The 13507-nt window shown below is 38.1% G+C and overlaps 2 protein-coding genes across 2 annotated transcripts; both read right to left on the bottom strand.

Annotated features, from left to right (window-relative positions):
- Positions 1-400: 400 nt before the first annotated feature.
- LOC116111306 lies at positions 401-748 on the bottom strand. The gene has a single exon (XM_031397502.1). The coding sequence runs from the start codon at positions 746-748 to the stop codon at positions 401-403; it is 348 nt and encodes a 115-aa protein (XP_031253362.1).
- A 1015-nt stretch (positions 749-1763) lies between these two features.
- Positions 1764-3912, bottom strand: LOC116111267. Its single transcript, XM_031397463.1, has 2 exons — positions 3114-3912; positions 1764-2881 (listed from the first exon to the last, which is right to left on the bottom strand). Exons 1-2 carry the CDS (start codon positions 3651-3653, stop codon positions 2174-2176), a joined length of 1248 nt encoding a protein of 415 aa, XP_031253323.1. The 5' UTR covers positions 3654-3912; the 3' UTR covers positions 1764-2173.
- Between the last annotated feature and the right edge of the window lie 9595 nt (positions 3913-13507).

The raw sequence follows: 13507 nt of genomic DNA, 5'->3' as shown, positions 1-13507 counted from the left end.
GGAAAATGTTAAACTTTTCATAAGTCAAGTAACTTAGGAAAATTAAATCAAACTTAAACAAAACTACTTAACTAAAATATTTTAATTTTGCTACCAAGTTGGCTGTTACCAACACAAGATAAAACACACCTATTAGGCGTAATGTGAATTACGGAGAAGTGAGTTGAGGAGGATGACGAAAGCGAATTGAATTCTCCTCTTTTGCAATTGCGTTGGATTTATGTTGTATAATTTCCTTTAATTATTTATTTATTTTACACTTTCCTTCCTTGTTAAGTTAAAATCATTCTGGAACTAAATTTAACCTTATCATGTTTTTCTTCCCAACAACTGAAAACCAAAGCAATGGGGGACAATAATCCTTATGCAATTATCAAGTTACAAGATCTTCAAACACAGTTCAGTTATAATTTAGAAATCGAGTGCTCAAAAGAGAAACTGAACATATAACAGATAAAATCCAGAGTCTCACTCCAAATATGACAGCGTTGCCATCAAACTTAGCTGAACTGGAGGAACTCCTTCCTATAAATTCGCCTGAGCTGGGAATTGGTGCAGATGCCTCTGACTTTGGAGAAGCTGCAGAACTTGAAGAAGGGAAGAAGGAAGACATATTTGGTGCAGTAACATAAGGCAAAAGCCCTGGAGAAGCTGAAATCAATGGCTGGCCAGTTGAACATCGGAAATGCAGATCAACAAAGAAGGTAACTGTGAACAGAATAGCAGATAACCGAGGGAGAGTACCCATGGATATTCAGAGAATTTTATTGGATCCAGGATATATATATATATATATAGGGATGGAATTGATAAAGGATAAGGAGTGGCATTGAGTTTTTTTATTGTTTGTTGAATATCACGGGAGAGACAGTAGCAGTTTTACTCCTGCCCGGCTCTTATGCCATATTTATTAAGATCTTTTAATTCACTTGATTGGTCTCGCGTTGTCACAGGACAAAAGATTCTTTTCTATGTGACTATATGAGCAACGTATTGAAGGACTTTTAGATGTATTATTTAAGAGATTTTAAGTTTAAGTATCTCTTTAATTATTAATCGGAGTAGACATTAAAACTCTTACCAGCTGATATTTTTAAGATTTCAAATATATGTAAATTCATCAGTGTATCCATATAATGTTATAAATATTATATGTACGTGGGTTTTCACATGCAAAAGCTTTTTGTTTTTGTTTTTTCACCAAGATTCCTTTTAGTTGTCCGTGTGACACGTCACCACTAAACTTCCTTCAATTCATGAAAGGTAAATTCCTTGCTCGTCGCATTCTCAGCTTCTATAGTTCTATTCCTGTTACCAGAGTTAAATTTACAAAGGGGCAAATTCTATGATATGATGAAATTAAACTCCTCTCCCCCTTTGTCCCTACCTTCCCCAGCTTGTGTCATATAAACTGTAAAATGTTTGGTTAAATTTATATGCAGAAGTTGGAGAAAAGAAACCTTAAGTTGGTGAGTACTGGGCCATCTAACCTTCTCAAACTACCTTTCAGTCCCATCTTTAGAATAAGAAAAATACAGTCTCCACATAGAAACATAGGCAATCCCAAGCACAGAATTTTTTACCATATAATCTGTAGTATTTAGCAGTTTCCAGAACAGGAAGGAAAGCGTTGTAAAGATTCAGATACTAAATGGCAAGGATTAGAGCATGATACAAAAATTCCCATTTGATGAACCAAGAAAAAGGAACAGCTAATGGTAAGCCTCGCATTATGAATTTGACGGCACATGTAATAATACTGAAGAAAAATGATATCACTATTATGCTCTAAGCATAGCGATTTGATTTGTATAAATCACAAAGAAGTACAAGCTCATCATTTCGTTGAATTCAAAAACACGATTCCCGAATACAGGAAATACATAATGTTTCACTCAATTATAACAGCTGTAGTAAATACTACAATCAAAAGAATCACCAATACAAAGATCCAACTGCCAAATGAAACCTTTTTCTCTTTGGAGTTGGCCAATCTGGAAATAAATATATCAAAGACTACAACAACTAGAAGAAGTATCACCCATTCATGTGAAAACCTGTGAACTGAAGCATATGAATCTGATCCATCAATAATAGCAATGAAAGCTTCAAGCTAACAACAGTTTACTTTCCTGTGAGTATATTCCACAATAGTATACTAGAGTTCTTTTAATTAGAGAAGCCTCAAATGTGCAGTATCATTTAGCCTTTTTACCTGCCAACCGGTTCTCCATGAATGCTGTAATACTGTCACTGAAGAATCATCTATGCAGACTTTATGCGCCATTACTGGACTGCATCCAAGAAGGCCAGTGAGGAGACACTTAATCGGCACTGAATGAGTGAAAACACCAACACAAGACATCATAGAGGAGGAAGAGCTCCTGACATTTAAATCTTGGAGGTCATTCTGGTGGTTGGATTCTCGAGGGGAAATCTCATCATCAACCTCATGATCACCCGTAGTTGTCACATACTGTAGCCTGCTTTTCCCAGACTTCTTCCTTGAGAAACCTTGCCTATGCCTGTGCAGCAAATCCGGCGAAGGGAAAGACGACCCAGCTCTTTCACTAATTGACTGAGTTAAAGAATGTGAGTTGTGTGAAAACCCTTGGCTCTCATTCTGGTTATGAAACGAAAAATCCACCCTCACTTTTTCACCAAGTCCCAGGACTGTCTCATTCAAGAATTGAACCATCCGAAATTCTACCTGCCTCAGTGATTCTCCAGTAGGCGGAGAAAAATCCGGCTGGTATCTTTCTATTAAGTTCAAAATTTCAGGAGTATATGTTTCTGACATCAGGCATCCCTCCCAATGCCCCAAGCTCATCTCCACGATCGCATCGGACGATTGTATCTGCTCCTCTGCAAAACCCATTTCCTGCATGATTTTACCATATATATAGTTTGGTCAATCAACCATTTAACAAAATTTCTATGAGAACTTCTTTCACAGTCTAACCTACTTGTAGCTAGAAACCTTAAGCATACATATATTTAACTAAAGAAATTATCCACGAATTATTACGACTAAATTTAATTTACACAGATTACTTGAACAAATGCATCAAGAATTGAATGGAACCAAAGTAAATTAAATAAAAGAAAATTACCTGACAAACAGAGACAGCCATGGATCTAGCCCGATCCAAAGGCGAAGTATAAACGGCGTTAAACCTGACTCCTTGAGAATTCAACAACACAGCCAAAGCCCTAGCTTGCCGTTTCCCATTGGGCGTCAATTTAGCCACGTGGCATCTTCCTCCAACCAAATCCGGTCTCAAATTCAATTCACACTCTGCGTGATTAATCAGAAAGACCTCCATAACCGTCCGATCCTCGTCCACCGACAAACTCCTAGAGAATATCGGCAGCGGGGGCGGCGGCGGCGACAAAACATTGTACGGGTCCCACACTTTAATTGAAGGACCCAACCTCGGCGTGCCCAGCGAGGAAAGCTGCGGAGATAACGGAGATGCGGACGCGTGACAAGGTAACATTTCCGGTTCTTGTTCAAGAACCTTTTTGACTAAATGATTATCTAACAATTCTCTACGGTTAGGATTGTCATTATCGTCTTCTTCTTCGTCCTCCTCTTCTTCTTCTTCTTCGCTCTCTTCTTCGACGACTTGTACAGATTGACTGGATCCCATCTTCTTCTTTCTTAGTTACTACACGAACTGGAAGTGTAGAGATCTCTCTCACATAAGTTAGTGGTTAAAATTAGAAATGATGCAATGAGACATTGTACCTAAAAGTACAATAAATGGATTAGTAAAATAGAATGAATGAGATCTATGAAGGGTTAACAAATAACTTCATTGTGGTGTCCCTGACTACTCTTGAGTTTTCCCGTTCGGTTGGGGACGAATCTATCAGAGATAGGGGATTTGCTATACTCAAAATTCAATGGATATTTGGAAACGCTAGGCTGTCTCCTGTGGTATGAATATTTCGTGCAACTTACATTGGCAAATCGGATAGGGTACAGGTACACACCGTCACAGAAGCTTATTAACGTATGATTCAGTACACCTTGAAAATGTAATTAATAAAAGAATATCTGATATTAATAAATTAAAAAAATTGGCATATTAAGCTAATCATTGCAAGCATAAATAACTTGGTAGTTATTATTTCAGGTTTTAAAAGATTAGTTAGTGTAAGTTAGTCCGAATATTTTGGTCGAGAAAAAAAAAACAATTTATTTTATGGTAAAGAAAGAATTTCAAGTTGGTCCGTATGATTTGAGCACAATATTAATTAAAAACATTCATTTATAATACTTTTAATTTTTATTCCTACAATTAACAGGGTTGGGAAAATAGGTTAACTGTGTCTAAAGACAATGAACCTCTTGAAACTCGTCAGTGGCCTTGCTCCATAGCTGGAATCATTCCCTTGTTTCTTTAAATTTTTCTGTCACCTCAAGATCTTCTACTATTTCATGCACTTGTTTCAGCAATTTCTCAACCATTTCTGTCAGTTCAGAGTAGGCCAATTGCCTGAAAACAATCAGTTCATCAAATCTATTCAAGAACTCAGGCCTGAAATTCTTCCTCCACGATCAAATGTTGCCATTAGCATAAAAACCATTTGACATAATCTTCCCTTTTTCAAGGTAAGAAATCCCCTTTCAAGTTTTTCAACTTTTGGGCAGAGCTGATGACTTCTTCTGTCGTAGAGAGAGTATGGAGTGTGGAGGTGGAGGGTAACCCCATGTACAGGCTGGTCTCTAAGCTAAAAGCGTTGAAGGTTGAGCTTAAGGGACTAAATAGAAAGGAGTTTTGGAACATTTCAGAAAGAGTGAAATTTGCAAGAAATGATCTGGCCTAAGGCCCTAGAAAGGTTGTTGTGGATCCGGTGATAGTGCTCTTTGCAAGAGGAGAAACTTAAGTGGAAAAGATGGTCAGCTTTCAAAAGCCGAAGAATAATTAGCTAAGCAAAAGTCTAGGGTTAAATGGTTACGGAAAGGGGATGCTAACACTTTACTTCTTTAAATCGATTGCTGGATGGAGGAATAGAAATAAGATTGTGTCCTTGGAAATTGGGGAAGAACGGTTACTAGTGATCAAGATAGAACAAAGAGGAGTTTGTGTCTTTCTACTCAAATCTTTTGAAGATAAGTGTGCGGGTGTTTCCATGAGGGCATGGAGGAACTTATCACCCCTGTTATTTTGGAGGAGGAGACCAACTCCATGATTAGTGAGGTTTCCAAAGAAGGATTCAAGAGACCATGGTTGATGAGTAAGACAAAGCAGGGGCCAGATGGTTATGGAGCTTTTTCTTTAAAAAGCTTGGGATATTGTAGGTCATGATGTTGTTAAAGCAATCCAAAATTTCTTCAAGTCGGGAAATGCTTAGAGAGGTGAATTGTGCCATTATTGCGTTAGTCCCAAAGAATGAAAACCCTTATCTTGTAGTGAGTTTCGACCATTCATGTTGTAACACCATCTACAAATGCATCTCAAGATATGGCCAATAGAGTAAAAGAGTTTTGCCTCAGTTGTCAACAAAGCCCAAGGTGCTTTCGGGGGGAGGGGGGGGGAGAGGAAAATTGTGGATAATATCTTTTGAGCCAAGAACTTCTCCACCACTATGACAAGAAGTCGGCCAAAAGGACTAGATGTGCAATGAAGGTGACCTTATGAAGCTTATGATTCTGTAAGATGGGATTTCATTATTAAAGCTCTAGAGCTTCTCAAGTTTCCTTGAAGTTTATTGGGTGGGTAGAGGAGTGAATCAAAACTCCTAAATACTCTGTAGTCGTTAATGGGGAATTATTGGATCTTTAGCGGTTCTAGAGGGCTTAGGCAAGGGACCCTATTCTCCTATCTCTTTGTGATTGCCATGGAGGTTCTATCAGACTTCTAAATAGAGCAACGAGGGAACCTTCTTTTAAGCACCATTGGAGTTACAAAGAGTTAAACCTAACCCATCTTTGTTTTGCAGATGATTAATGATTTGCCACGCGGATGAAAACTCTCTTGGCATTGTCAAGAGAGCATTGGATCGTTTCACGTTTGGGCGGGGGTAGAAGCAAACCCTCAAAAAGCAACATTTTCTTTCTCGGGGTGAGTGAGGAGGGCAAACAAGCCCTTTGCCGATTCTTGGGTATCAAGAAGGAAAGCTTCCAATGAAGTATTTGGGTGTCCCTTATAACCAAAAAGCTTTCCCCTTCTAATTGCAAACTTTTGGTGGACAAAATCTTGGCTCGCATTAATCTTGGTGGAGCAAATCCTCTCTATGCTGGTGGGTAATTCTCATTAAAGCCATTCTTTTTAGCATTCAAGTCCATGGTCATCTATTTTCGTGCTCCCTTCAAAGATACTCAATGAAATTGATGCTAAGTTAAGGGCTTTCCTATGGTCTGGGAGTGACATGAAAACTCAAAGGCCAAAGTTGCATGGGAAGAGGTTTGGTCCCTATTGAGAAGGGGGGTTGGGAATTATGAGAGAGAAGATTGGAATAAGGCAGCCATGATGAGACATGTTTGGAATCTTAATCAAGTACATAGTGGCTTTGGATGGGTTGAGTGGATCAAAGCAACGTACTTGGTGAGGAAGAGCTTTTGGGAGATTCCTATACCTTCGGATGCTTCTTAGGCTTGGAGGAGTATTTTGAAGCTTAGAATGGAAGCTAGAGAGCACATCAAAACCACTCGGAAATGGTCAAGCAACTTATGTTTGGCTGATAATTGGACCTAAGAGGCCCTCTTAAGGATAGATATGGCAGTCGCATTGGTATGATTCGGGGGTACATTATCTTGCTAAGGTGTGTGAGATTTGGGATGGGACAGGTGGAGAGGCCAACGGCAATCTTGGGCTTTGATGGACATGAAGGATTCTATCAACTTTGATCCAAAGGAGGGCGAGGATGTGGTAGTTTGGAGCTGAATGCATCTGGTAAGTTTCTCATTAAATGTTGGGAGGTGTGCACCAAACAAAGTGGAGTGGCATCACCTTGTATGGTTTCCAAAAGCTATTCCACGACACTCCATGTCACGTGGATGGCATGTAAGGATCGGCTTCAGATCAAGGACAAACTGATGAGGTATGGAATAGCTTCTAGTAATGCGGTGTTTTTTTGTAATCATGGCAAGAAACAATCGATCATCTCTTTTTTGCTTGTCCTTTCACCCTAAGGATTTGGAACCCAATCCTTGAGCTCTCTTCTCTGGGTATGTCACCCGACCTTGGAAAAGATTATGTTAGCACATAGCTAGTAGGTGGAGGAAGAAAAAGCTAAAGTACTCTTTAGGGAAGCTAAGTTGGGAGCCACTATTTACTCATTTGGAGAGAGAGGAATAGAGGGATTTTTGGTGGGGAATGCAAGGATGCCCATACTCTCTATAACTCCATCAAGAATGTGGTGAGGGAGAGGGCTATGGACCTTAGCAAGATCAAAGGAATACCTACAATAGAAGACTTGTCGAGAAATGGGGTCTCCCCATGTCTATTTTAAAACATCCCATGGAGGTAATTATATGGTTTGTATTTATGTGATGGGTTTTTTGTCGTGAAATGGATTTGGTTTTATGATATCTCGGCGGTGGATTGTGTAGAAGAGGCTACTTTGACAATTGGAGCTTGGGTGTTGATTAGCGCTTAGTTTGTGTCATTAACGGGCCCACCTTGTTAATGTCTATGGTTATGGAATTGCTCTTGATAATGCTTGCGTATGGGTTTTGTGCTCTGATACTTTTGAACTAACCCAAGGCATGTCCTATGGTAGGTGGGATTCATTGTATTCTTAATCTCTGCTTAGTTCCATCCTTTGACAAGCGGAATGGGAAAAAAAGAAGATTAGGGGTAGACTTGATAGTATCATTCATTTGCTCCTTACTAGGGTATGTCCTGAGGTAGATTGGCTGACTCTTAGGCCTTTTGTACATTCTTTTCCCTTTCTATAAAAGCTTACTTACCAAAACAAAAAAAAAAAAAAAAAAAAAACTACTCCACTAATATTTCTTCGCCAATGTGTCTCCACCAGCCTTAATTGCCCTTCTTATGGCCTTGCTCATAGGCAGGATCATTCCCTGTCTTGCAATCTTCCATGAATTTTTCTGTCACTTCAAGATTTATTTTTATTGATTTTGCCCTTGATAAACTCCGTTCAACATTATCTCAACAATTTCTTTTAGCTCTGGCAAGTCAATGCCTAAAAACAATCCGTTCATCAAATCTATTCAGAACTCAGGCTTGAATTCTTTTTCAACTCTTCTGTAACTTCATCTTCACCTCATCATACCCCATATGGCTTTCATTAGCAATTATATCAGAACCAACATTTGAAGTCATATTATGAAAGTGTGGTTGAGCTCACAGTCTTCCTTGTTATCTGAAATGACCATCATCCAAAACCTGAAGCATAACATTCACACATTAGGATGAACCTTTCCATCTCATCAAGGGAACCACACTGTGAGGGTCTTATATACAGCTTCAGTCAGTTGACCACCGTCTTCGTAGCCCCTATAGCCGGAGGCGAGCCCAAGATCTTTGAAATGTATTCTCTCCATATATTCACTCATGTCTTCCTGATTAGGTGTTTTAACCTAAAATATTCAACTGCCAAGGCTTTTGCAAGTTCTGTTTTTCCAACGCCAGTTAGAACCAGCAAATAAAAAGCTTGATAAAGGTTGGCTCGGGTCTCTACTTCCCACTTTAGCTTTACGCACGGCCGGCTGACGGCCTAACAGTTTGGCTGCCCAATTATATGCTCTGCAGAGAGCCTTTTCCATTCCCAAAAGTCGCTGAGATTTGCAACTGAAAGTTCTCCATGTTAATTCCGATAATGGATTTTTGGTGGGTGAATTTTCGCGTGCGTAAAAGCGTAATATACAAGTAAAATATTAGGATGAAACCTATTAAACTTTTTATAAAGAGTTCCAGCAAGGGTAGATTCCGATATAGAAAGAATTCTAAGATATAGAAAGGAAATTAGTGTTTGATATCAATTTGTATCCAATTTATGTACTCTCCGATTTCCTTTTGTTTATTATTCCTAAATCTATGCTAAATTTAAAGATAAACAAATTCTGACCTTATTTACAGCAGTTACGTTGTTTTTGGTTGATCCAATCCACCATAATCTTAATAAATAATCGTTTGCTCAATTGATTAGGAACTGCATTAAATTAGTACTGCACCAATATTTTGCCATTTGAATCAACATTTATTGTCACTGAATCGCCCTGTTTAATTCTTCCATTCAATATCCTCTCTGCCAAATTGTCCTCAAGAGCCTCCAATTGCCCTTCTCAAAGGCCTCGCTCCATAGTGGGATTATACCTTCTTCACAATTTCTTTGATCTCTGTGACTCAACCTTTATGTTCTTTTCTTTCAGTCTTTCGTACACTTGTTTCAGCATGATCTCCACGATTCTTCACGCTGCGAGTTACTCAATGGCCTGAAAACAATCACTTCATAATCCTGTTCAAGAACTCTGGCCTGAAATTCTTTTCAGCTACTCTGAACTTTCATCTCCACATGGTCGAACCCCAGATGACTTTTCTTGAAAATCAAATTACCACCTATATTGAGGTCATTATATAATGGGTTTTGAAGTCCACGTCTGCCCTTTGTTATCTGTTTAAACGACCACCATCTAAAAACAAAGCATATATTCAATACATCACAATGAGCCTTTCAATCTCATCGAAGAGGATCAAACTGTGAGGCCGGTGGCGTAAGCTTCTGTGAGTTGGCCACCATTTTCAGGCCAAATATTCGACTGCTAAAGCTTTTGCAAGTTCTGTTTTCCAACCAGTAGGACCAGTGAATAAGAAGCTTGATATCGGGGACTTGGGTCTCTGATTCCCGCTCTTGCTCTACGGATGGCACGGCTTATAGCTTCAACAGCTTCGGCCTGACCAATAAGTGCTTCGCAAAGTTTTCCATCGCAAAGTGGTGAGATTCTTCACTGGGAATTTTCTCCACTGGAATTCCGGTACAGTTAGAGACCATCTCCTTTATATTATCTTCAGTTATCAACATTTTTGTTCCTGGTGATCCCTTTGTTTGATGTATAACCAATTTGGCGCCAGCTCATCAATCAAGTCTATCGATTTGTCGGGATTAAACCGGTACTGGATCAAATTTAATACACAAGTTATTACAGGTCATTATATACACACACAATTAGGCAACAAAATTCTAAGGGACCTGAGATATATGATGCGAAAGCTGAGCGGCTGCTACTAAAGAGTTCCTGTGTATTTAACATTGTGATGAGATTCATATTTTGAGCAAAACCAGCAGAATCTCAATTGTCTCAGCACATGATGGTTCAGGCACTAAAACCTGCAAAGAGTTCGCTGTGTATTGAAAATTCGGTTAAATCTTGACAGTTCAATAACTGATTTTGTTCAAGTTTTGTTAAATCTTTGACAATTATCGAACTATCAAGGATCTGTCAAGAGGTCTTTGAAGTTTGAAAACTGTTATGACCCTTTCTTGATAGGGGTTACAAGACGAAAAAACTGTCATTGTACCCTTCTGACAAGAATCCCGTCGGACATTTTTCTTGTAGTGTTTCTTGGATGAATTGAGTTCCAAACTCTAAACCTTCACGGTTTTGTGGGCTCTTTTTCAATTTTGCAGTAAATTTATCTGCGTAAGTGTGGAGTTTATCTTTCTGTTAATAGATTACATATCTAACTTAAAATTTTTCCCTTAACTTGCTAAATTTATAGGGCCTGAAATGTCTAATTTACTTAATTGATGAAAGTACTGTAGATGTTTGAATAAATGCTTAAACTTGCTTGATATAAAGTAGCGTTACAATGACGATGCCTTCATGAATTGTAAAGGAGGGTTTCAATTATCCAATCAATGCTACAAGATGTTGAGTTTAAACGGGAACAAATGCTATGCCTTCAATGATGAATATACATAAATTTTAATCCATTTGCAAGGTTCTCAATTGTAATGTACAATCCCTTCAAAGACAGAATTTTACTTGAAATTACAAAAACCTCCTAAAAGGAGTGTTTAAATAACAACCTATAATAACAGTTCATTAAATTATAAAAAGGTCCATAATACTTGCAAAGTCCTGTAATAAACCCCAATCTTTCTGAGTAAGATTCCAGTCATATAAAGCATCAGGAAAAAAACAACCTTTTAACCAAGTACAATTCCATTTAACTAAAACATTTTCAACTAAAAATGTAAATTATAGTAAAATATAAGTATGAGGCACATAAATTATGGAGAGAACCCTGCTTCCTTCAATATTATTATAAATGTGGACACAATGTTTGATGCCCGTTTGCTTTTCTCGATAAAAAAATAATAGCACCCAAATTGCTTAGTGAGTAGGAGGTGGTATGCATCACTTGCTACCGCATTAGCAAATGTAAACCCATCAGGAGCCTGCAAAAGAGTTGATATTAAGCATTACGCACCAATTTGAAGCACCAAACAGGAACCCATCTGGACGCTTGGCAGCCAGTATGCACCAAACTTATTTGCAATCTTTAAGTACCAATTTCACCAAGAGGTGTCAATTACTCACCTGGTATCTCTCCGAATATGAAGAAATCGATCCTGAACTTCCTTTCCAAACCATTTTCGCTTTTCCATTGCAATGTCCAGTATTCCAACAACATTAGCACACCACAAATTGTTCATCTGTAAACCATTACTCCACAGTAACCCATCTTAAATTAACTTCAAAGATGCAAAAGTGAAAACAATTTTTTTTTCACTGTTTTGCCATATTAGCCTTTTCACTTAATAAAGCAGGAACGAAGAGCCTCTTTAAAAATCTCAAACATTAAACAACTTTTTAATGAACTCTTCCAAATTTCATAAAAAAAATTAAAAATTAAAACAGAACAGAAAATACAAGACTCTTAGACCCAGATCAATACCTTTACTGGAGACCAAAACAAGGCCAGAGATGAGAGGGGAAGCAAAAAGAATGAAAACAAATGATGTTTTCAGATTCAAAAATTGTAAAAAATAACAATATATAAGTCTGCAAATATCTGTGCAATATAATTTGTACTTAAATTAACTTACCTGAGTTGGTGATTAAATACTTATCTGCGGCAAATCCACAAAAGGCCTCAAGATAAATGAAAAACACAGCGGACCTGTAACTTGAGTAGCTTAACCCTTCATATTCTGGGAAGTTTGCAAAACTAACATTTTCTTTCGGTCATACAAGACATAAACATCAATAACTCATGCATAGAACATCTCCTATCTATTGTTCAACAGTGGCATAAATACAACATAATACAATCTAATTAAGCCAATTACTATAGCCAAAATACAAATAGCTCTAGTACATGAGAAATCAACATAATATAATTTATAAATATTTCTATATTAAACACCTCAGAGACTAAACCAACACCAGTAATAGTTTGAAAAACCACATTTTTCCAGCAAACATACGCAACTTTTTGTCCACATGTTGCAGTGCGTGTAACGCTAAAATAGCGCAAACAGATGCTTCAGGTCACCGTAGATGCTCAAACACACGCACTCTTCACCTGGCTATTTGTCGTCATCATCCATCAAAGCTAACAAAACGGTCACCTGGGTGCTTCTCGACATTGGTAAAGAAGGGATATGGGGTTTTGGACAAAACAACAAAAAAGAAGACTATACAAGCATAAAAATGCGCCAACCTGAGAGAAAGAAGCACCAATGGTTAGTGAGAAAATGCTCTCTCTTCTCTCTAGGATTAGTGAAACCAGCCCACTTTCCATCCATTTTCTCCCCTACCTGCCACTCCCTCTCCACCTATCATCATCCACCTTTACCATCAAAACCACCTTTTCCTCTAACCCGCCGCCATCATCGACTCCATCACATTCTTCTTTTCACGTTTCTCCTCCAATCTGCATTTTTCCCCTTTTTTTCTTCCACTTTTTCTGTTGTTTTTCTTTTGAGTTTATTCTGGTGTGTTTGCTGGGGTTTCTCTTGGAGTGTCTTTGTTCTCCGGGTTTTTTGGTTCTTTGGCTTTAAGTTTGGCGTTTGTTCTGGTTTGTCTCGGCTCTTGTTCATTTGTTGTGGTTGGTTGGTTTTGTGGTGTGTTGGTGCTCGGGTTTTGTTCTTTGGTGTGAGTTATTTGTTGTGGTGCGTTGGTTTGGTGTGGTTGATTGCCATGAGTTGTGTGAGCTTTGGTGGTGGAGGCTGCTTTGTGGTCTTTGAACTGTTGTGTGTTTTTTCTTAATATAGAATACATGGCAAATATCCTAACAAACTACATCATAGATAAGAAACAAAAAAATTGTCCAATGAAAGCGTTTCTTATAGCAATATATAACAAATATACCAAGAAACCAAATACAAACTGGCAGATGTTGCATGGAAGCATTATCCATAGTACTTGAGATAATATACAGATGTGTCACTTTTGAAGAGCTAAATACATTAAACTTTTCATCATTCACTTTTAAATCTTCATAAGAAAACACTTCAAGAAATTAATAGCAGAATCCATGATTAAACTTCACAAACACACCCATCCATGTCAACAAATATA

This window comes from Pistacia vera, unplaced genomic scaffold, assembly GCF_008641045.1.
Source record: "Pistacia vera cultivar Batoury unplaced genomic scaffold, PisVer_v2 Contig630, whole genome shotgun sequence".
Taxonomy (NCBI): domain Eukaryota; kingdom Viridiplantae; phylum Streptophyta; class Magnoliopsida; order Sapindales; family Anacardiaceae; genus Pistacia; species Pistacia vera.
Note: the sequence above shows the minus strand (reverse complement) of the source record. Positions and strands in the feature narration are given on the sequence as shown.